We start from the raw sequence: 21,983 nt of genomic DNA on the forward strand, positions 1-21,983 counted from the left end.
CAAAAACATCTGCAGGCAGAGGCGCTCCTACGGTAAAATTTCATGTCAATCAGACCAACGGTTGCCAACAAAATGAATTTTTAAAATGCAGACACGGCACACGTACACTCGTACAGCACACGGCACACATATGCAACCGATTGCTTAACCCTACTTTCCGCTTTGCGAGCACAGGGTAACAAGAAAACAAACAACCAAAGTGAAAACGGAGTACTCCCTTTCAGAGTATCCCAATTATAGGCCCCAAAACGGAGTATCCCAATTATAGGCCCCAAAACGGAGTATCCCAATTATAGGCCTACTTGGATCCGGACCTGGCCAAAATACAATTGGCTTATTTTTGTCACCTACCTAACTCATCCACATAATTTTGTTATAACTTGTCCATAACCTTTTGAGATATCGTGCTGCATGTCATCTTTGGCCCCATCACTCAATGGTGGAGAACCACTTTGAAAAAATATATATATCTATATATAAAGGAGGAGTGTCTGTGTGTGTGTGTCTGGATGTCCGCTTATAACTCAAGAACTACACATCGGAGAAAAGTTTTAGACACAGATTCGGAATCAGCATAAAATCCCGGTGGTTTTAGGCTACGTTTTATTTTAATACCAATGGTTTAAAAAAACCGCGCCAGCTGCAATTCCATGGTGTAGTTTGTGGCGGCGCTAGACGTTCGGGGTGTATTGCAATGGTTTGTCGGGTTTGGCTGTGGGTCCAGAATAGCTCCCATTTCCTTATGTTCTTCCACTTTTATTTTGATTCTTCTGTTACAACGCCTTCCTTATCTACCTTATATCCCCCCCGACGAGGCCTCTACATAATTTCATGCGGCAGAATTTCGTGCATTTTGAGTGAAAGAAGTGAGACGAAGTTGTAGGAGGAAGAAGAGGCGCGGTAACTGTGGAGGCCACGATCGTGAGTGGAAATGGCGGGAATTGCGTTTGTATCGCAAAGTAAAGGATCTGCATTCATTTCTGAACTTGCATTGGTGGATTGTTATACATCTGCATTATTTTTCATGAAAAACTTTATGTTGAACTTTAAGGCTCCAAGCACGGACTATATATATAGCCCTCAGTGAGGTAAAAATAAAAGTAAAAAGCCTGCTATCGCTTGCCAAGCTAGCCGTTCCCCCCTCCCCCTCCCTTTCCCCCTCCCCCCTCCACTCCCTTCCCCCCCTCCCCCACTCCCCCCTCCACTCCCTTCCCCCTCCCCCCCTCCCCCCCTCCACTCCCTTCCCCCCTCCCCCCCTCCACTCCCTTCCCCCCTCCCCCCCTCCACTCCCTTCCCCCCTCCCCCCCTCCCCCCCCTCCACTCCCTTCCCCCCTCCCCCCCTCCACTCCCTTCCCCCCTCCCCACTCCCCCCTCCCCCCCTCCACTCCCTTCCCCCCTCCCCCCCCCTTCCCCCCTCCCCACTCCCCCCTCCACTCCCTTCCCCCCTCCCCCCCTCCACTCCCTTCCCCCCTCCCCCCTCCCCCCCCTCCACTCCCTTCCCCCCTCCACTCCCTTCCCCCCTCCACTCCCTTCCCCACTCCCCCCCTCCCCACTCCCCCCCTCCACTCGACTCCCCCTCCCCTTCCACTCCCCCCTACCCTCCCCCCCCCCCCTCTTCTCCCCTCCCCCTTCTTCTCCCCTCCCCACCCTCTCCTCCCCCCACCCCCGTTCCCCTCCCCTCCCCCTCCCCCTCCCCTCCCTTCACCCACCCGGCAATGCTGGGTACTTCCCATGGCCAGCTGTACGTGGGCTGCTCGAGGGTTGGAAAACCAAGCAATCTTTATGTCTTGGCACCAAGTAAGAAAACCAGAAATGTTGATGGTATACAAGAATATACCAAGGTATACAATGTTGGTATACAAGAATGTATACCAAGAGGTTTTGAGAAATTGACAATTGCCAAAACGTCATGTAGGAAATGTACTGTGATATTGCTCTAAAATATACATGTTCTTTTCATCATATATTTGTCTTATTCTTATTCAACGCGGGCGAAGCCGGGTACCTCAGCTAGTATATATATATATATATATATATATATATATATATATATATATATATATTGTTACGGAACCCAACGTCGGCCTATGGTTCCCCTTTGAGGGGGGATTAGACCCCTTGTTTATTGCTGACCGACGTGGTCCCTGACGCCGTACCGCGACCTCCGGAAAGGCCGGTGCACAGCCCCGTTCGTACCGCGGACAGATGTTAATTGATTGCCGAGCGGTGTTTAGCAACCGCGGCACGGACTATTACCAAGACTAACCCGATTCATAAACGTTGGCCAAATCGTGCCACAGGTGCCCAATGGAGAAATCACAAAGATGACATGGATGTGAAGAAGAGGAAGACGAAGGCAAAAAGGTTTGAAAATGCTACTATGTTTATTCCTACTATTTACAGGACCAAAATAACCAAGGAAGAAGGAAAGATAATAAAATAAAGACAGAAGGAATCAAGGAGACACAGTGCAACGCTAGCTTACGTACAGTCTTAATTATACCCAGGACGAGACACACAAAACGGACGACAATCAAACTCACACGAATGGGGAAATGAAGGCAGGAACGATTCGGTGGAAGGAGAGGAAGGTCCAACGGGAACCGGAGCTGGAGCTTGATCCCGCACGGGACGTCAGGCGGGACCTCGACGGCCACCGATGCCACCGCAATCCGGCTCCCGCGTCGCAGCGGGTCAAAACTGCGTGGTCTCAAAGCTGGTGGTGGTGGACTCCAAGCTGATGGTGGTGGACTCAAACTCTCTCACCTCTTGCGCGGCACGTATATCGTCTCCTCTCTTGTGCGTCTCCTCTTATCTCGTCTCCTCTCTTGCGCATCTCTTCCTGAAGCTCGTCTCTGGTGGGGGCGTCTCTCGTGCGTCTCGACTCATCTCTTGCGCGTCTCCCTCGCATCTCTTTGAAGCTCGTCTGAGGTGGGGGCCTCGTGGAGCGGGTTATATATGCCCCTCCCTCTAACCTTTTTGAACCTCCCCGATCGTTCTTTCTCCGCCCGCTCAAGCCAAACCCCTTTGGCTGGGTTGGTTGAGCGGTGCCGATTCACTCCTCCTTTCTATGACGAGGTGGAGACACGCCTTTCTTCTCCGAGTCGACCGCGTGCTCGATGGAGGCAAATGCAGTTGGTAGTAAAGGCTTTAGGAATGGGAATGAAAGGGGATCTACTCTATTTGAATTCGGTGCAATGGAGTATTAATTAATGGAAAACAAAGCCTTAACCTGGAGTAGGAATTTCAGAATTATTGGAATCTCCCGCGATGAAGCTATCTCTGAAGGCCTTTCACTCACTCACCGCAGGCAGGTAGGTGGTCTTTCTGTCTTCTACCGACTCCTCTCCGGCCTTGCACCCCCAGCTCTCTCTGTGCTCTGTCCCCCAAATATTCCTACAGGTCGCACAAGATCTGCCAGCAACCCTCTGATGGTTAAACTGCCGAAATCTCGGCTCTCCGCTCACCTTCACTCTTTCATTCCTCTTTTCTCCCGCCTCTGGAACAAACTCCCTCACTCCCTTCAATCCCACTCCTCCCTCCAGGTCTTTAAAACAGCTGTTCACCACCATCTCTTATCTTCCCCCATCCAAAACCTTGATCCTTTCTACCCCCGCTAATTCACCCCAGATCCACCTTGTTTGAAATTCCAACTTCTTTCCTGGAAGTCCTGGCAGTGTCCATATGTTTTATACCTCTCCCACTGCCCCCTTCCCACGCCCCCCCCCCCAAAGCCCTCGCCCTCTCTCAGATCTCTCGATGTCTCCATGTCTCTCGGTCCCTGCTCTCAAATGTTGTGTTTGTGTCCTTCCCCCTCTCTCCCCATCTTGTCTACCGCTCCCTATGTTATATGTTTTATGTGTCGGTTTGTCTTTCTGTGTGTTCATGTGATTAATGTTCGCTCTTTCACGAGCCTCGATATTGTATACAAAAAAAAAAAAAAAAAAAAAAAAAAAAAACCTAATACACACAATAAGGAAATAACTACCAACAAGGAGGAAATCTATTATTGGCTAACGTGATTGTATATGACCTAACTAAGGGACGCCCTTTGACCTTTATACACAACTGGAGGAAGGAGTGTGATATTTTTACAACAATAAAAAAACACAATTCTCATTTCCACAACACTGCACCCTCCTCCTCCTCTTAGGCACGTCCCGGACCTATTACCTTTACTTTTAGTGTGGCACGTAGGTGAAGTTCCCTCTACATTTAACCTGACCCTGAGAGTGACAGTTTTAAAACACAAATAACTATGTCCCGCTGCTCCATTGCACCCTACCTAACAGACTCACGCCCACAGCTAACCGAATTGCAGAATGGTCTTCAAACTAGACATTTACGATGGGGAAGTATTATTTACAGTTGACGCTACTTTGATTTACAATACGCAACCCAGGACCTGTGATTGTTCTTTTGGGAGGGAGACAGTCTGCCCTGCTTCGACGCACCAGAAAGCACCCACAACGCACCAAAACACCATCAAGCACCAATCGGTGCACAGTCACCACATTTTCAAAAATAAAAATGAACCCAACAAACCCTTGGTGGTGTCTTGCTCTTCGGCTCCCTCTGCTGGCTATTGTTCTCTTCCAGATGTTGTCAACTTCGTCATTTTCATACTGGCGGCATATTTGGACATAATAAAACTTGCACAGAAAACGTGTCCGTTTTTATTTATGGCCCACAGGGCCGACTACGTGTGATTCACCTGTGTGGCATAGGTGCCCTGTGACCAAGGTCTGCCAGCAAGATCTCGGGCCTTCATGGCCGGTTCCAGCAGAGGGGCCATTCCCCAACCCATGGGGTCCATCAGTGGTGCTCAGCCACAGACATGTGGTCCATAAGGTGGTGCATCGATGCAGACAGCTGGTTGCGGGAGTTTCGGGCACACAATGGCAGACTCCCGCACGCTCCCCCCGGCGCCCAGTGGCGCACAGTCCTCGTGTGGGAGACAAGGGGGGGGGGGGGAAGACAGGTGAGCGAGGGGTAAGGTCACAAGGGTACACGTCAAACAAGGCAATGCAAGGCGTGGTGCGTTTGGAGACGGAGCGGAGAAAAGCTCGTCCCTACCGTACGTCACCCCCCCCCCCCCCCCCCTGTCACCTACTCTACCCTTGCCCTTACCCCATATTTACAACAATCTACACATTTACAAATTCGTCACTAATGTCTCGTCTTCCCCATATTTCCCCTATACCAAATTCGTCTTCACTCCCACTAATCCAAAATTTGCCATCACCCAATTCATCATCAATCCTCATAAGGAGGGAGAGATGGAACAACAGCACAATGTCACACCCACGTCATGATGCGTCTCACATTCCAAACATTTGCACAATAAAAAATAATAAAAACAACAAACCATGGCATGGTGTGGAGTCCTGTCACCTCAGGTGAGTGGATGTAGATGGTGCAAGGAGATTTCAAACCTAACTCCTTCCTAAATGACTTTAACACACTTTACACTACCCGGGGTCTTTCCCTGCCAAACCATTGGCCTTCTTACACTCTATGCGGTTTTAAGAACCAAATTCCCATTGCCCAAACTGTGGTGCTTCCTCAATTTGGGGTCTCACTCCCCCGATTCATCTCCCGGTGCCCTTGCACAATTTCCGGGCTGAGTCGTGTAGCTCTCTCAGCAGGTCTACCCACCTGCACACCTCCACCACTGTAGTTGCCACCCGAGCTTATCTAGCTCCTCACCCTAACCTATCTACTGGGAAAGGCCCTCTGGCGCTCTCCCCACTCGGTGCCCTCTGGCACTGGGCTACCCAGGTCCGTCCTCCGGATCCTCGGGCCCCATCCACAACTCTAACGGCTCCCAGAGCCCACCTGCGGCCTCACCTGGCCGACATCCTCACAGTGGTGGAGTGCCCATCCAACTACACGCACTAGCAGGCTACACGCCCAGCCATTTCCACGACACGAATGCACCCATTCAACCATCATTCTTCCACCACGCACCACAGATGCCAATATCCAACCACAATTTACCTATACCCTCTACCTAACTCTTACACTACCCTCCCCGGGTATTCGTGGTGGGGGTCCATCCTCCTTTCCCCCATCCACACCTTCGCACCATCCACTCCACTCCACAGTTTACACCATACTCACTCCACGACCATCCATTCCCTACTCCATATATTCCACACTCCATGTATTCCACACAACCATTCTCCATTCACCTGCAGTTGCACACCTGTGCAATCTCACCTGGTGCCACCTGCACCCTCCTTCCTCTCTGGACCATTTGGTCAACACAACACACATCACCATCACTCACTCATACACTGCTCCATATACTTTCGATTCTCAAAACCATTGCCTCAGGCACCCAGATGTTCCCACGCTCACACACACATCTCTCCCGAGCACTGCCCCGCAATTTCTCATTTGCTCGACATCAATACTCACACATACGGCATCATCTAATCTACCTGGTGCCCTGCTAAAACTCGCGCTTCCCCGTCGCCCCTTTAAACTATTGCGCTCCCTCGGTTACCATCCAACTACCCTCTCTATGTCCCCGACTACCTGTCCACTGTTGCTACCTAACCTTACCGTTACCTATGGTCATCTTCTCTAGATCCCTATCATTATCCTAACCCTCCCGGGCTAGTTTTCACTGCCAACCCCATAACTAGTGCTCCTTTGCCCCCGGTGTGAGGGATGGCAGAGTTGCCATCCCACCACATCGGGTATCTCTCACTATCAATTTGGCCCATCCAAATTCCAACTAATCAAAATTTGCCAATTATCTGCCAATCATTCTACCAATCATCAATCTGCCAATCATCAAATTTTTGCCAATCACAAATTCCCTATACTCAATTTCGGGTCCAAAACACTATCATCATCACCGTCCATTAAACTTGAGCCTCGGTGCGTCGTTACATTCCCAAGGCCTGGCTTCACACAGCCGAGCAATGAACGCGGGTGGTTTGGTCACCTGCAGGTTGAATCCGTCCGGCTTTCGGTTCAAGGGAGGTGGTTTGGTCAGGCCGAGATTCCACGCATCATCTCGGCGCGGCACCTTGCGGTCCCGGGCCCGATGGCTCAATCTCGCCCGGTCGGAACTCCGCCCCTGCCAGGGGGCACCATTCCGCTTCCTCCTACTCGCCCTTGAACCGGACCGGTCGCCTCGCCCGACAAGGCCCGGACTCGACCGTGCGGGGCGGGGCCAGGCCCGAATCGTGTGCGACGCTCCGAAGCAGGGCGACGCAGCATCGATCCGCGTGAAGCTTCGCATCCAACAAAGCGCGCCCCGCGCGAGGCTTCGCATCCAACAAAGCCCTCCACGCACCGAGCGCCCGCTATCCGTCGCCCTAGCTGCTAACCCGGTCAACGTCGATGCTTCACTTGCATGCTCACACCACGCGACCCGTTTCACACTCACAAAGCCCGGCGTCTCGGCGCCTCCAGTGCATCCCACACACTCCGTCCATTCCACCACCGCACTCCCCGTTACACACCACACCTCTCGCGCACACTCGCCGTTCGCACACTTTCTTAACACACCTCGCGCACCGTCTTGCACACTCTCCCCACTCGGTACGTACCCCGTACCACTCACCATGGGCGTGCACTCTTGCATCCACCCACTAACGCGCTCAGATGGGCTCTCCCACACCCACGCCACAACCAACTCAGGTGTGCTTCCTCGCACACGTTCCACCACCACTTTACTCTCCGTGTCACACTCACCCTCGCACGTACACTCCGTATCGCTTTCACTCCCTGTGTCACACTCCGTACACCCCGACGTGCATTCCCGCTCGCACTCGGTATCACTCCCACACTTTGTAACACGCTCACTCCTTGACGCACACTGCTTCCTCACACGCGCGCCATTTCCACTCACAGGGGACCCTTCACCAACGCCCGGATGCTTCCTCGATCCCAAGCGCGCGAAAATTCTTTTGTCGCCAAACATCCTTCTACAAAATCTCCCCACACAATACACAGCACGACTCACCTGGGGGATTCTCTTCTCCACGCGCACCTGCAAATCTTTATAAGGATTAGCAAGTACGGCATCAGGATGTGAACTTAGACTTCGTGCACAATCCATTCCTTCCTCCTGCCGCGAGTGCTTTTCTAAGTCCCCGGTCTCTCCAATTTCAATTCCCAGCACTTTTTCTTTATTCACCTCGACAACCGTTGGCTTTAATAAAATTCCCTCTTGTACCTCAACAGTCGCCGGCTGCCCCATACCCCGGGTCGCGATTTCTACCCCGGTCCAGTTACCTGTGCTTTTCTCAACTTCGTTCAACCAGTGCTCCTCGACCCGCTTTACCTCGTCGTGCACCCTTGGGACCTTTTCGCCCACCCTGCGGTCAATGTCTTCCCGTATTCTTTCCATCGTGGCGTTTATTTGCTCCTGAAATCCAACCGGGTTGTACCTTGCTTCGTGCCTCGCTTTTTTCGCGTCTAGCCCCTGGGTAGCCATCATTGCATCAAATCCCTTACTGTCACCCATCAGAGCGGCACTGAAATGCATCATCAAAAGGCCCCAGTCCATTGGCACTGCGGGTCCGGCTATCGCCGTCACGTACGGGAGGCCGCCATTTCGTGTGCCTGTAACCCCCACGACCGCACCTTCTTTACTCTCCTCTTCCACTATTCCCACTTCTTCCCTGGGGTCCTGGGTTACCCCTAACCCCTCTAATTCCCCCACCGGCATCCGATCATCTTGACCATCCATGGCACGACTTAAATTTAGATGTTATTGCAATCTCGGCCGCTCCAAATTTTGACCAAATTTTTTTTTTTGATGTTTAAAAATTTGGTTCAGGCCTCGAATCTCACTCCCAGACACCAAATGTTACGGAACCCAACGTCGGCCTATGGTTCCCCTTTGAGGGGGGATTAGACCCCTTGTTTATTGCTGACCGACGTGGTCCCTGACGCCGTACCGAGACCTCCGGAAAGGCCGGTGCACAGCCCCGTTCGTACCGCGGACAGATGTTAATTGATTGCCAAGCGGTGTTTAGCAACCGCGGCACGGACTATTACCAAGACTAACCCGATTCATAAACGTTGGCCAAATCGTGCCACAGGTGCCCAATGGAGAAATCACAAAGACGACACGGATGTGAAGAAGAGGAAGACGAAGGCAAAAAGGTTTGAAAATGCTACTATATTTATTCCTACTATTTACAGGACCAAAATAACCAAGGAAGAAGGAAAGATAATAAAATAAAGACAGAAGGAATCAAGGAGACACAGTGCAACGCTAGCTTACCTACAGTCTTAATTATACCCAGGACGAGACACACAAAACGGCCGACAATCAAACTCACACGAATGGGGAAATGAAGGCAGGAACGATTCGGTGGAAGGAGAGGAAGGTCCAACGGGAACCGGAGCTGGAGCTTGATCCCGCACGGGACGTCGGGCGGGACCTCGACGGCCACCGATGCCACCGCAATCCGGCTCCCGCGTCGCAGCGGGTCGAAACTGCATGGTCTCAAAGCTGGTGGTGGTGGACTCAAACTGATGGTGGTGGACTCAAACTCTCTCACCTCTCGCGCGGCACGTATATCGTCTCCTCCCTTGCGCGTCTCTTATCTCGTCTCCTCTCTTGCGCGTCTCTTCCTGAAGCTCGTCTCTGGTGGGGGCGTCTCTCGTGCGTCTCGACTCATCTCTTGCGCGTCTCCCTCGCATCTCTTTGAAGCTCGTCTGAGGTGGGGGCCTCGTGGAGCGGGTTATATATGCCCCTCCCTCTAACCTTTTTGAACCTCCCCGATCGTTCTTTCTCCGCCCGCTCAAGCCAAACCCCTTTGGCTGGGTTGGTTGAGCGGGGCCGACTCACTCCTCCTTTCTATGACGAGGTGGAGACACGCCTTTCTTCTCCGAGCCGACCGCGTGCTCAATGGGGGCAAATGCAGTTGGTAGTAAAGGCTTTAGGAATGGGAATGAAAGGGGATCTACTCTATTTGAATTCGGTGCAATGGAGTATTAATTAATGGAAAACAAAGCCTTAACCTAATACACACAATAAGGAAATAACTACCAACAAGGAGGAAATCTATGATTGGCTAACGTGATTGTGTATGACCTAACTAAGGGACGCCCTTTGACCTTTATACACAACTGGAGGAAGGAGGGTGATATTTTTACAACAATAAAAAAACACAAATCTCATTTCCACAACAATATATTGTTACGGAATCCGGGGGACGGCACTCCCCTTACAGAGGGGGGTTTAATCCCCTCGTCTTTTTAAGCTGGGCGTCTGACCGGTCCTGGTACTTGTAACGCTCCTTTGCGAGGTAGAATTGATCAGGGTTATTGGTAAAGGTGTTCTCCCGAATACCTTCACCAATCCCTCCGCAAAACAGGGAGACAAGTACCGCTCGAAACCACGGACAAGATGGTATTTGCCGAGCGGGTTAGCAATCCGCGGCTTGAGCCGTTAGCCAAGACTAACCCGATTATAAAGCGTTGGCCGAAATCGCACCACAGGAACTCAATGGGGAAATCACGAAAGCGATCGGACAAGAAAGAAACCAAACGGGTAAGAAATAACAGGGATTTATTTTCTACTATACAAAACTAATCAAAGAAGAAGAAAACGAAAGTAATTTACAGAAGACACAGTACAGAAGACAGAGTGCAATCCTTATAACAAGCTTAACTTATACCCCGGGACAAGACAAAACAAGACAAACTCACGTACACGAATGGGGAATTGAAGGCAGGAATGAATGGCTGGAAGAAGGTTCAGGTGGGACACAGGGCAGGAAGGTCCGGGCAAAATGCGCAGCAGAGAGGTTCGCTCCAAGTTCACAGTTCGGAAGCGAACAGCCGGCGGCTCCACACGGCAGGGCTTTCTGCAGCAGCAGGTCCCTCCTTACTTGTCTGCCTCGAAAGCTGCTTGCCAATCTGTTGCGTGGCGGGACGTATATCTCTCGCCATCTGCGCGCGCGTCTCTGAAGCTCTCTCCTCTCTCTCTCATCTGCGGTGGGGGCTTTTTGCAACGGGTTTCATAGCCCCGCCCTTGGAACCCTCGCGATCCTGCTCGATGTTTCGCTCCACGCCCTCTTAAGCCAAACCCACCGATTCCTGGTTGGTCGTAAGGGCTGGCTGACTCCACCTCTGATGACGATGAGGTGCCACGCCCCCCTTCTTCTCCAAGATGAGCACATGGCAATGGCGGCTTGCAGGAATGGGAAAACCACTCGCACCCTTTTTGGAAAGAACATGGGCCTACTCTTATTTGATTGATGCAACGTAAGGTCAACTAGTGGAAACATAGCCTTACCTGACACACATAATAAGGATATAACTATGGAGAAATCCTATGGTTCGCTACGTGGTGCGATGGACTAACTAAGGTGCGATTATTTCATTTAACAGCCAATTAAGGGGAAATGTACACAAAGGTTATTTATAAGGGAATTGAATACTAAATTTCATGTGAAGGTTCTGAAAACTGCAAATATATATATATATATATATATATATATATATATATATATATATATATATATATATATATTGTTGCGGATATGGGATTTGGCCTCCATCCATATCCGCTTGTAAATATTCCCCTATTTCCCCAATACTCCCCAACTATCCCCAATCCCCCATTCCCTAGTCCCATTGTCTGTAAACAACACTCTGTAGCCCCGACCTTCCCCTTTTTCCCCCATTAAATGTCGTGTGCAGGTTCACCGCATCTCACGTAGACAACTATAGGACATCTTGCTAGTTATTCTTAGTCTATGTCAGTTAAGGACTCGTTTCCATTAATTCTGACTCTTCGTTGCACCAGAATGTGATTGTATGGCACCAGTAGTAAGTTTAGGACCTCCCAATACCTCCCCGCATCTCTTCCTCATGAAACAACAACACCAACAACAACAACAGCGGCGCGGGGAGTGCGCGTCCTCACTCCGGCTTGGTTAGCCGCCATTGACCATGTGCTCCGACGGGGTTACCACGAAGGGGCTCACTGTCAGCTCCTCATCAAGGGCGGAGCCCGGTAACCCCCCGCACCCAATAAGAAGCGGCGGACCGATTCCATCTGGGGCGGAGCTGACGAGCCGAGGGCGTGTCACTCCCCGCTGGATATGCGCAGGAAGACGGAGGTGACGTCAGATGCGCGTCAGCTACGAAGAAGAAAGGACGTCACCTCCTAGCGCTGAGAGATACCTCCCGCATCTTTGGACCGGACCGGGTCGATTCTGCCCCTGAGCCAAGGTGCACCTTGAGCCATCGACTACCTGCCCCTCCTTGCCATCAATCCCTGTGTGAGTCAGCCTTGTCCCGTTTGTCTGTGGTCTGTCGGGGCTAAGATAAGACCGTGTATAAGTGCCCACCTTTCTGTGCTGTACCTCTTGTGCCGTGTAATCTAAACGTTCTGCATATCCCATATTATATCCTCCTCCGGAGGTCTTGAGAACTGTACCCCTGGTGTCGTGTCATTTAACCCAGCCGTTGTGTCCTTTCCTTCATTGATCTAGCGTAGCGCGATTCGGCCAACGTTCGAGTATAATCGGGTAACTTGTGCGAACACGGCGGCCATTCCGCTCGGCCCAGCATAACATCTTAATAAGTCGTGTCCGTAACAATATATATACATACAGACTTGGCATTTAATATGGAATATTTTTTTTGTGGTGGTGAACTTACTTTTCAAGATGACTTAGAACCAAAAGTTCATTGGAATTATGTTGAAATTATTCTAGATTTTGTTAATGTGACCTTTAAAAGAAACAAAAACCACATTTGACATTTCGAAACAAATGAATTGATCCTTGAAAGTGATGTAAACTGATATCGAACTCAATTCATGGACAGTACTGTGTTAAACTTCTGTACGTTTTCCAGAAGTATCTCTTTATTTTGCACATTAGCCCAAAATGTTTTTAACAAAAACAAAAGTTAAATTACGACTGGGATTACGGACAGTAAAATTACAGTTCAGTACTTCGTGTAACCCCCACGAGCATTCAGGAGAGCACGTACACGTTGAGGCATGCTGTTCACGAGATTTGCCAAGGTTTGGACAGGAATCGCTTGCCATGCAGTGACAATAGCCTGCTGCAATTCACACACAGAGGTCGGCTGCTGGTCCAAGTGGTCGATTTGACGCGTTAATTCTGCCCACAAGTTCTCTATCGGATTCATATCCGGGGACATGGCAGGCCACTCCATATGCTCTACACCACGGTCAGCAAGAAAGTGTTGGATCATGCGAGCACGATGAGGCCGTGCATTGTCATCTTGGAAGACAAAGTTTCCTCGAAAGGCTGCACGAGCAAATGGAAGCAATGTTTCTTCCAGAATGGCCCTGTACTTGAACTGGTTTAGGTTTCCATTCAGAACAACCAGGTCAGTTTTGCCCCCTGCATGAAAAGCAGCCCAAACGGTCACCCCACCACCTCCAGCTTGGACTCTTGGCACTATACAATCTTTGTTGTAGGCTTCATGCACTTGTCTGCGCACTCGGACGCGGCCATCTTGACGATAGACCAGAAATCTAGACTCGTCACTGAAGGTCACGTGATTCCAGTGTCCTGGCTGCCATTGACGGTGCTCTCTGGCCCACTGCAATCGGCGCTGGTGGTATTGTCTGGTCAGGCGTGGCTTTCTCAGGGGACACCTGGCACGATAGCCTGCTTGAACCAGTCGTTGGTTGACTAGCCTTCTGGCCAAGCCTCAATCTGCCAATTACATCCCCTCCAAGTCTCCATTGCCAACTGCACTGGGCAGTTGGCCAGTTTGTTATATACATACATATATATATACATACATACATATATATATACATACATATATATATATATATATACATACATACATATATATACATACATATATATACATACATACATATATATACATATATATACATACATACATATATATACATATATATACATACATACATATATATACATATACATATATATATACATACTGTTGCGAATATGGAATTTGGCCTCCATATCCGCTTGTAAATATTCCCCTATTTCCCCAATATTCCCCAACTATCCCCAATCCCCCATTCCCTAGTCCCATTGTCTGTAAACAACAATCAGTAGAGCCGACCTTCCCCTTTTTTCCCCCATTAAATGTCGTGCCCAGGTCCACCGCACCACACGTAGACAACTTTCGGACATCTTGCTAGTTATTCTTAGTCTATGTCAGTTAAGGACTCGTTTCCATTAATTATGACTCTTCGTTGCACCAGAATGTGATTATATGGCACCAGTAGTGAGTTTAGGACCTTTCCCATACCTCCTCCCATCTTCTTCCCCGTCTACAACAACAGAGGGGCACGGCGCTGCGCGGGGGGGGAGTGTGCGTCCTCCCACCGGCTCGGTTAGCCGCCATCGACAATGCGCTCCAGACAACGCGCTCCAGACCATGCGCTCCACGGGGTTACCACAAAGGGGCTCCTTGTCAGCTCCTCGTCAAGGGCGGAGCCGGTAACCCCCCCGCGCGCACCCAATGAGAAGCAACGTGCCGATTCCACGAGGCGGAGCTAACGAGCCGAGGGCGTGTCACTCCCCGCCGGATATACGCGGCCCCGCGCCGGATGTGACATTAGATGCGCCCCCAGCTTGAGACGAAAAGACGCCACCTCGAGCGCTGTGCAACCTTCCGCATCTCTGGACCGGACCGGGTCGATCCTGTCCTGAGCCCAGGTGCACCTGGAGCCATCGACAACCGCTTTCCTGCCATCAACCCCCGTGTGAGTCAGCCTTGTCCCGTTTACCTGTCGTCTGTTGGGGTTAATATAAGGTTGTGTCCAAGTGCCTATCTTCCTTTGCTGTCCCTCTCGTCCCTGTAATCTGACCTTCCGTAACGAATATAATCTCCTCCGGAGGTCTTGAGAACCGTATCCCTGGTGTCGTCATTTTAATCCCAGCCGTGTGTCTGTTCCGTCATTGACCTAGCATCGCGCGACTAGTCAACGTTCGGGTATAATATCGAGTATAATCTTGTGCAGACGTGGTCATCCCAAAACCGCTCGGTGAATAACATCCAAGCCACGTCTGTAACAATTGGTGTCGAGGAGTGGAATTCGAACCCGGGACTAAATTTATTAGGCCCAAATTTGTAACAAGTAGAATCGATTCGGAGCGCGTTTTCCGCGCGTTATTAGGCCCAAATTTGTAACAATTAGATTCGATTCGGAGCGCGTTTCCCGCGCGAAATTATAACGGCCGAAATTTGTTTTGTTGTATAAAAACCCGAATTTTGAAAGTCGCGCTATGGCAGACCAAGACAGCTGGGGTCCGGTAGAGGAGAGTGAGGTAGGGTCGATCCAGGACCAAATTGAGGGACAAGAGGAGAGCGAAGCAGTGAGGGCGGCAGGGTCGCAAAATAGCGTTGTCATGCACGAGGTGGCCGCGGCGTCCACACCCGCGACCGTAGTGGCGCCACTGGTGGATTCGAACCTTTTCGAACCTTATCCGAACCTTATGGTGGATTCGAACCTTATCCTGCAAATGAGGGCCCTTATGGAACAAATGGGTGAGCAATTGGGAGACCAAATTAGAGGTTTGAAAAGCAGTATGGGACAAATGGGGAACCGGATGGAGGCTCAGAATGAGCAATTGGGGGTAATGGGGAACCGGATGGATGCTCAGGGTGAGCGATTGGAGGGCAAAATAGGGGTAATGAGGGACGAAGCGAGGGGTACCAGTGAGGGATTAGACAATAATTTTAAGGGACTAGACATGAAATTTGGGAAATTAGACGATAGATTAGGGGAAATACAGGAGGGGTTAACGGGGGTAGAAAACAGAATGGCCGCTCAAGAGAATCAAATGGAAGGGATGCAAAAAGGGTTAGAGGGGTTAGAAAACACCATGGAAGGCAAATTGAGGGACATGAGGGACCAAGCGGAAAGGGAAGTTAACCAAATGGGGCAGCAGATAGAGGGGGTCAGAATGGGGGTAGAAGCCAAACTGGATGCTCACAGGGAGGAAATGGAGCAGATGAGGGTGGCATCTGGGCAGGAGAAGCAAGTGATGGGAGAGGAGATCAGGAGAGGAGTGAGTGAGGAGGTCGGAGGAGTGCGCGAGGAGGTGAGGCACTGTAAGGAGCACATGGAGAAGGAGGTGAGAAAGGGGACTGTAAAGTTACAAGGGGGCATAGAGGACCTGACGCAGGAGGTGGAGCAGCTAACAGAGGGACAAAAAGAACTAACGGAGCAGGTTCAAAGGAACACTGCGGTATTAGGAGGTTTAAAAGCGACACAAAACGACATAAAAAACGACTTGATAGCGACAAAGAGGCAGTGTCAGACGGTACGTGAGGGACTGACAACGAGGTTGGACGAGGTGATAGAGGTAATGGAGACGAAGGACCGGCAGGTGAGGACGCACCTGGAAACGGTCAAGGTAGCCTTAGAGGACGAGCTTGAGGAGACGTACCGGGGAATAAAAGAGGTGAAGCAGAAATTAGAAGAAGTGGAAGGAGGGGTGAGCGAAATTAAGAAGCGACGGAGAGAGGATAAGAAAGAGATAAAAGAGGAGATAAAAGAATTGGTCCAAAGTCTGCGTTTGGATCGTGATGATGTGCTCATTAACCGGATGAGGGATTCGCAGGTGATGGAGGAGAAGCGAAGAGGAAGAGGACCCGGTGTAAGTGGTGACCAATATGGTCGTGCGTATGATGCGCCAGGGGATTTAATAAGCTTGGGGGTCGAGATAGACCCGGGTGTTCGTGAGAGGCCGTGGGTGAAGTGTGCGACAGGTCTGGTGTGCGAAAAAGGAGGTGTGCGAGAAAGTCCGACTCTGGGGTGTGTGAGGAAAAAGTGCGTGCCAAGGAGTGAGGGTGCTGGCGAGAGTGAGTCGGTCGTAGCGCGTGTGCGAGGGGGCACATGGAAGCGCGGAGTGGTGAGTGTTACAGAGGGTGTGACGCGAGGAAGGTGTGTGACGGACAGGTGCATGGGGAAAGAGTGCGCTGTCAAAGGCAAGGAAGAATGCACACCTGTGGTGAGTGTTACAGAGGGTGTGACGGGAGAGTGTGCGCGAGGAAGGTGTGTGACGGACAGGTGCATGGGGAAAGAGTGCGCTGTCAAAGGCAAGGAAGAATGCACACCTGTGGTGAGTGTTACAGAGGGTGTGACGGGAGAGTGTGCGCGAGAAAGGTGTGTGACGGACAGGTGCACGAGGAAAGAGTGCGCTGTCAAGAGTAAGGGTGAGTGCGTTGTCAAGAGTGGTGGTGAGAGTATTGAGAGTGACAAGGAGAGTGAGTTGGTTGTGACAGGTGAGCGAGGATGTACACCTGGGATGGAAGGATGCACACCTGGAATGGTAGAGCGTGAGTGGGAATGCACGCTGGAGTTGGTGGTGAGGCACATGGTTGGGTGTGCGAATGAGGGCACACCTGTGATTGTCACAGAGGAGGTGACCGAGGAGGGGGCGCGAAGCGGTGTATTGGTGAGGTGTGCGAGCAACGAATGTGTGCCAAAGTGTTCGGTGGTCAGGTGTGTGACCAAGGCTGTGAGTGGAATGGGTGTACCTGGGTGTGTAAGGAAGGGTACGAGGAGCATGGGCACAGCTGGATGTGTGAGCAAGGAACGGGCTGCGGGGTGTAAGCGTCCAGGTCTTGTCCCGTCCGGTCTTCGACGGAAGTGCCGCGAATTTAGACCAACTTGGGGCTGACTCAGAAGAAGACCTTTGTTGGTCGAAAGCTTGTCGACAATTAAAGATCGACGTCCTGAAGCTACGTCCGCGTCTTATTTAATCTAACGATTATATATTCAATACAAATGAGACGCCCTGCTCGTACTTTGGAGTTTCTACTATTTCTTACAGATATATATATATATATATATATATATATATATATATATATATATATATATATATATATATATATATATATATATATAGTATCCGGACCTTCACCAAATTGAAACAATCCCTCCTTGGCACGCACCCAACCTGTCCACCAAATTTTCTCTGAATCTGTTCGTAACTTTTAGAGATATCGTGCACTAACACGGAAAAACAGACAGGGGTAAAAACAACCTCGATCCACCTTCAGTAGTAAATAGAGCTCATAGAACAACTTACCATTTGTGATAATATTCCCAGGTATGGTTTTCAAAATATCAGTGAGGTTCTTCTTCAGCATTCCTGTTGCTCCAATTATCACTGGTGTGTGTGTGCGTGTGTGGGGTATGTTTTTTGTAGAGTTCCACTGGAGCTGATGTGGAGTGCGATATACCAAAATGATAGTCATGATCTCCTGCGTTGGTTAGGCTAATTAAAATTCAGCTACCATAATCCTCCAAATAAAGAAACAGTAATAACCGTTTTGGTATCTAGGAGTACAGGGCTTTCCAAATAACCTGATCAGATCTGATACACCACACTGATTGCCACGAGTTCCTACATTGATTAGACCAATGAAAATTTGGTCCAATGGCAGAACGTGAAAATTTGGTCCAATGGCAGAATGGGCCCACTAGTTGAGAAAACTAATATGCAACAAACAAACAGCATCAAGTGCCACAATATTTGTCAGAATGCTGGATCTCAGCTATGCTGCTCTCAGAGCATGACTGCACAAATGGTCATTCTCATAGCTTTTCTGCCCACAGCGAAACGGATGGTTTCTGAAAATGCCAAAAAGGTGATTTGTGTTCTCCAATGTTCAAGTATATAATTCAGTTGAAATAAAATAAAGAGTTTAAAGGTTGTAGAAAAAAAAATTTGAAGATTTTTACCGCCGTTGATGCAGCGGCTATTACACACCACCCTATCTAACACGCTACATTAGTTACCTGTGCCCTTGACGACATCCTTAAAAATAGTAAGTTTCCTGTTTGAATGATTTTAAATTTTGTTTACCTGCCAGACATGCACAGAGTAACAAAATTATCTCACTCCTGTCTGCACATGTGTGATCGGGATGAATTCAGAAGCAAAGAACTGATAAGCTGCAGGTTAGAACAGTACTTAGAACAGTAGAACAGACTGGGTCTCTACCATTCCTGGATGTACATCTTTCCAGGGACAGAAACGACAAGCTACACACGCAGGTGTACCGTAAACCGACTAACACAGACAAAGTATTGGATTACCGTCGTGGCCATCCCACCTGCCACAAAAGAAGTTGTGTTCGCAGCTTAGTAGATCGTGCAAAAACACACTGCAGTGACCATGAACAACAAACAAAAACAACCACCTTTAGAGGCCATTTTTCCCTGCAGAGCAGGGGTTGGCCTTTTTCGGGCACCATAGTCCCCTTTTTGAAGCAATGTTTTACGGCCGGATGCTCTTCCTGCCGCCAACCCTGTTAGTCGCCTCTTGCGACACACAGGGAATTACCAGTGAACTGGTACTCAATTTGCCGACCTCGGAAGGATGACAGGCTGAGTCAACCCCCCCGGTGTTAATTCAGCGATCGACCGGGATTCGAACCCAGGATCCTAGGATCCCAAGCCGGCACCCTAACCGCTAGGTGACCATGAACAACGCCGGATGGAAATGCTGCACATCACTCAACTACTGCGAGGAAACCACTACCCAAATGCATTTATCAAATCTTGTCGCCAGAAATCCAACTACAACAACAACCATCCAACCACACCTCCACACACGGTGGCACTTCCGTACATACAACACGCTTCCGAAAGCACAAGCCGCATTCTATGTGAATACAACATCAACATCACCCACAAACCACAAACACCCTTACGAGCACAGCTGTCAAAGCCAAAAGACCAGATGAACAAATTTGACAGAAAGAATGTCATCTTCAACATACAATGTGAAGATTGTGAAGCCAATTATGTGGGCCAAACATCCAAACGCTTAACCACAAGGCTAACTGAACACCAACGTGCTGTAAGACAGGTTGTTATTGGTTGCGACACACATACACACACACCAACACACATTCTCATGGAATCAGACCACGCTCCAGGGCACAGGATCTTTGAGAGTGAATCGCAAGATTGTCGAGGCCTGGTACTCTGATAAAAAAAACTCACATCAACCGACACATCGATTTACACCCCTCATACATAGCACAACGCAATCAACTACAACGTCAAAAACAGCAGAGTCAGTTGAATGCAGGGAAGCCCTGTGATTGGCAAGGACCTGGACCAATCCCCAACGGAACTGAACGCTTAACACCACACTCAACGCCTCTGAGGAAGAGAACTAGTTTGTTCTTGAAACGTCAGGCCAATAATAAAGAATTTTTAATTATTTTACTGCTCAGTGTGTTGGCTTAGCGGTTAGCGTGCCGGCTTGGGATCCTAGGATCCTGGGTTCGAATCCCGGTCGATCGCTGAATTAACGCCAGGGGGGTTGACTCAGCCTGTCATCCTTCCGAGGTCGACAAATTGAGTACGAGCTTGCTGGGATGAATGATCCCGGTGTGTACCCCGGTTTAGAATAGGTACACCGCATCCCTGCGCATCGTAAGAGGCGACCAAGGGTTGGCATCAGGAAGGGCATCCGGCCATAAAAACATTGCCTCAAACAGGGAACCATGATTGTCATGGGGCCTGCAAGGCTAACCCCTGCTCCAGCGGGGAAAATGGCCTTAAAACGATCATTCATATTCATTCTTTCATTCAGTGTGCTATCATTTACAATATATATATATATATATATATATATATATATATATATATATATATATATATATATATATATATATAATCTTCAAGGAAAATAGGAGTAACTCACCCACTTTAATGGTGCGCTGCCCTCCAGGCAAACTACTCAAGCAGATGCGTTGTAGTTCACATTGTCCTGTGAATTGGTTTAGCAACCACTTGTAACAGCCACGCAGTAGATGGGTATAAAGGATAAACCAGAGCTGGTACAGCATAACCTGAACATCAATAGCACAAGATTACTTCATCAAACTACCACAGCAATAATGACACAGCAGTTAGCAATAAATATATAAAAATCACAAGATGGAAATAAAACAGAATTATCAAAAAAATAGAACGTCGACCGATAGGCCTCCGCCCACATGTTTACATCATTATATATACTTTTACCAAGTTTTATTTAAAACCCATCAGCTTTGTATACTGAATCGAGGCTCGTGAAAGAGCTAACATTTATTTCACAAACAAATCAACCAGACAAACAAAACACACAAAAAGAGGGAGCGGAAGACAAGATGGGGAGAGAAGGGGAAGCACACAACCACAACATTTGAGAGCAGGGAGAAGTGTGGGAGGGAGAGGGCTTGGGGGCAGGAGGCGTGGGAGGGGGAGGGTGGGGGGGAGAGGTATAAAACACAAGGGGACCGAAGTTAGCGGGGGTAGAAAAGATCAAGGTTTTGGATGGGGGAGGATAAGAGATGGTGGTGAACAGCTGTTTTAAAGACCTGGAGGGTGCAGTGGGATTGAAGAGAGTGAGGGAGTTTGTTCCAGAGGCGGGAGAAAAGAGGAATGAAGGAGTGAAGGTGAGCAGAAAGTCTTGATTTTGGCAGTTTAACCATAAGAGGGTTGCAGGCAGATCTTGTGCGACCTGTAGGAATATTTGGGGGACAGAGCCCAGAGAGGGCTGGGGGAGCAAGGCCAGAGAGGAGTCGGTAGAAGACGGAAAGACCACCAACCTGCCTGCGGTGAGTGAGTGAAAGGCCCTGTTCTCAAGTATCAGGTATCTCAAACTATCTCAAACCCATCAGCTGTTCTATAGGGCAAAATGGAGAAGATTGCCATGAGGACCGCAAGTCTAACCCCCGCTCTCGCAGGGAAAATGGCCTTAAAATGCATGTTGTTGTTTGTTGTTGTTCTCAAGTATCATATTATTACCTGACATGACCTCTTAAATTATTTTAAAACGAAATTTCATTAAAATATAGTACAGTACAAGTACAAGCCATTTCCTCCTGAAATCCCGAGGTCACAAGGCCTAACAAGCACCTCGTAAGGCCTTGCCGACTTGTAGCTGGTGATGTATAATAAATAAATTACAAAATAGAGTACAGAGCGAGTGCCCTATGACAGTGTATGAACA

The 21,983-nt window shown here is 49.4% G+C and overlaps 1 protein-coding gene across 11 annotated transcripts in view; it reads right to left on the reverse strand.

Annotated features, from left to right (window-relative positions):
• The window catches only part of LOC137417805 (ELMO domain-containing protein 1), a 106,358-nt gene that overhangs the window by 77,894 nt on the left and 6,481 nt on the right, over positions 1-21,983 (reverse strand). For 10 of the 11 annotated variants that reach the window (XM_078775411.1, XM_078775412.1, XM_078775407.1 and 7 more), the window contains one exon: positions 20,691-20,838. In XM_078775411.1, the coding sequence (XP_078631537.1) occupies positions 20,691-20,835 (145 nt within the window). In that variant the 5' untranslated portion in view covers positions 20,836-20,838. Of the gene's footprint in view, positions 1-20,690; positions 20,863-21,983 lie in introns of all 11 variants that reach the window. The other variant, XM_078775415.1, reaches the window with a different exon arrangement.

Source organism: Myxine glutinosa, chromosome 4, assembly GCF_964187855.1.
Source record: "Myxine glutinosa chromosome 4, kmMyxGlut1.1, whole genome shotgun sequence".
NCBI classification, from domain to species: domain Eukaryota; kingdom Metazoa; phylum Chordata; class Myxini; order Myxiniformes; family Myxinidae; genus Myxine; species Myxine glutinosa.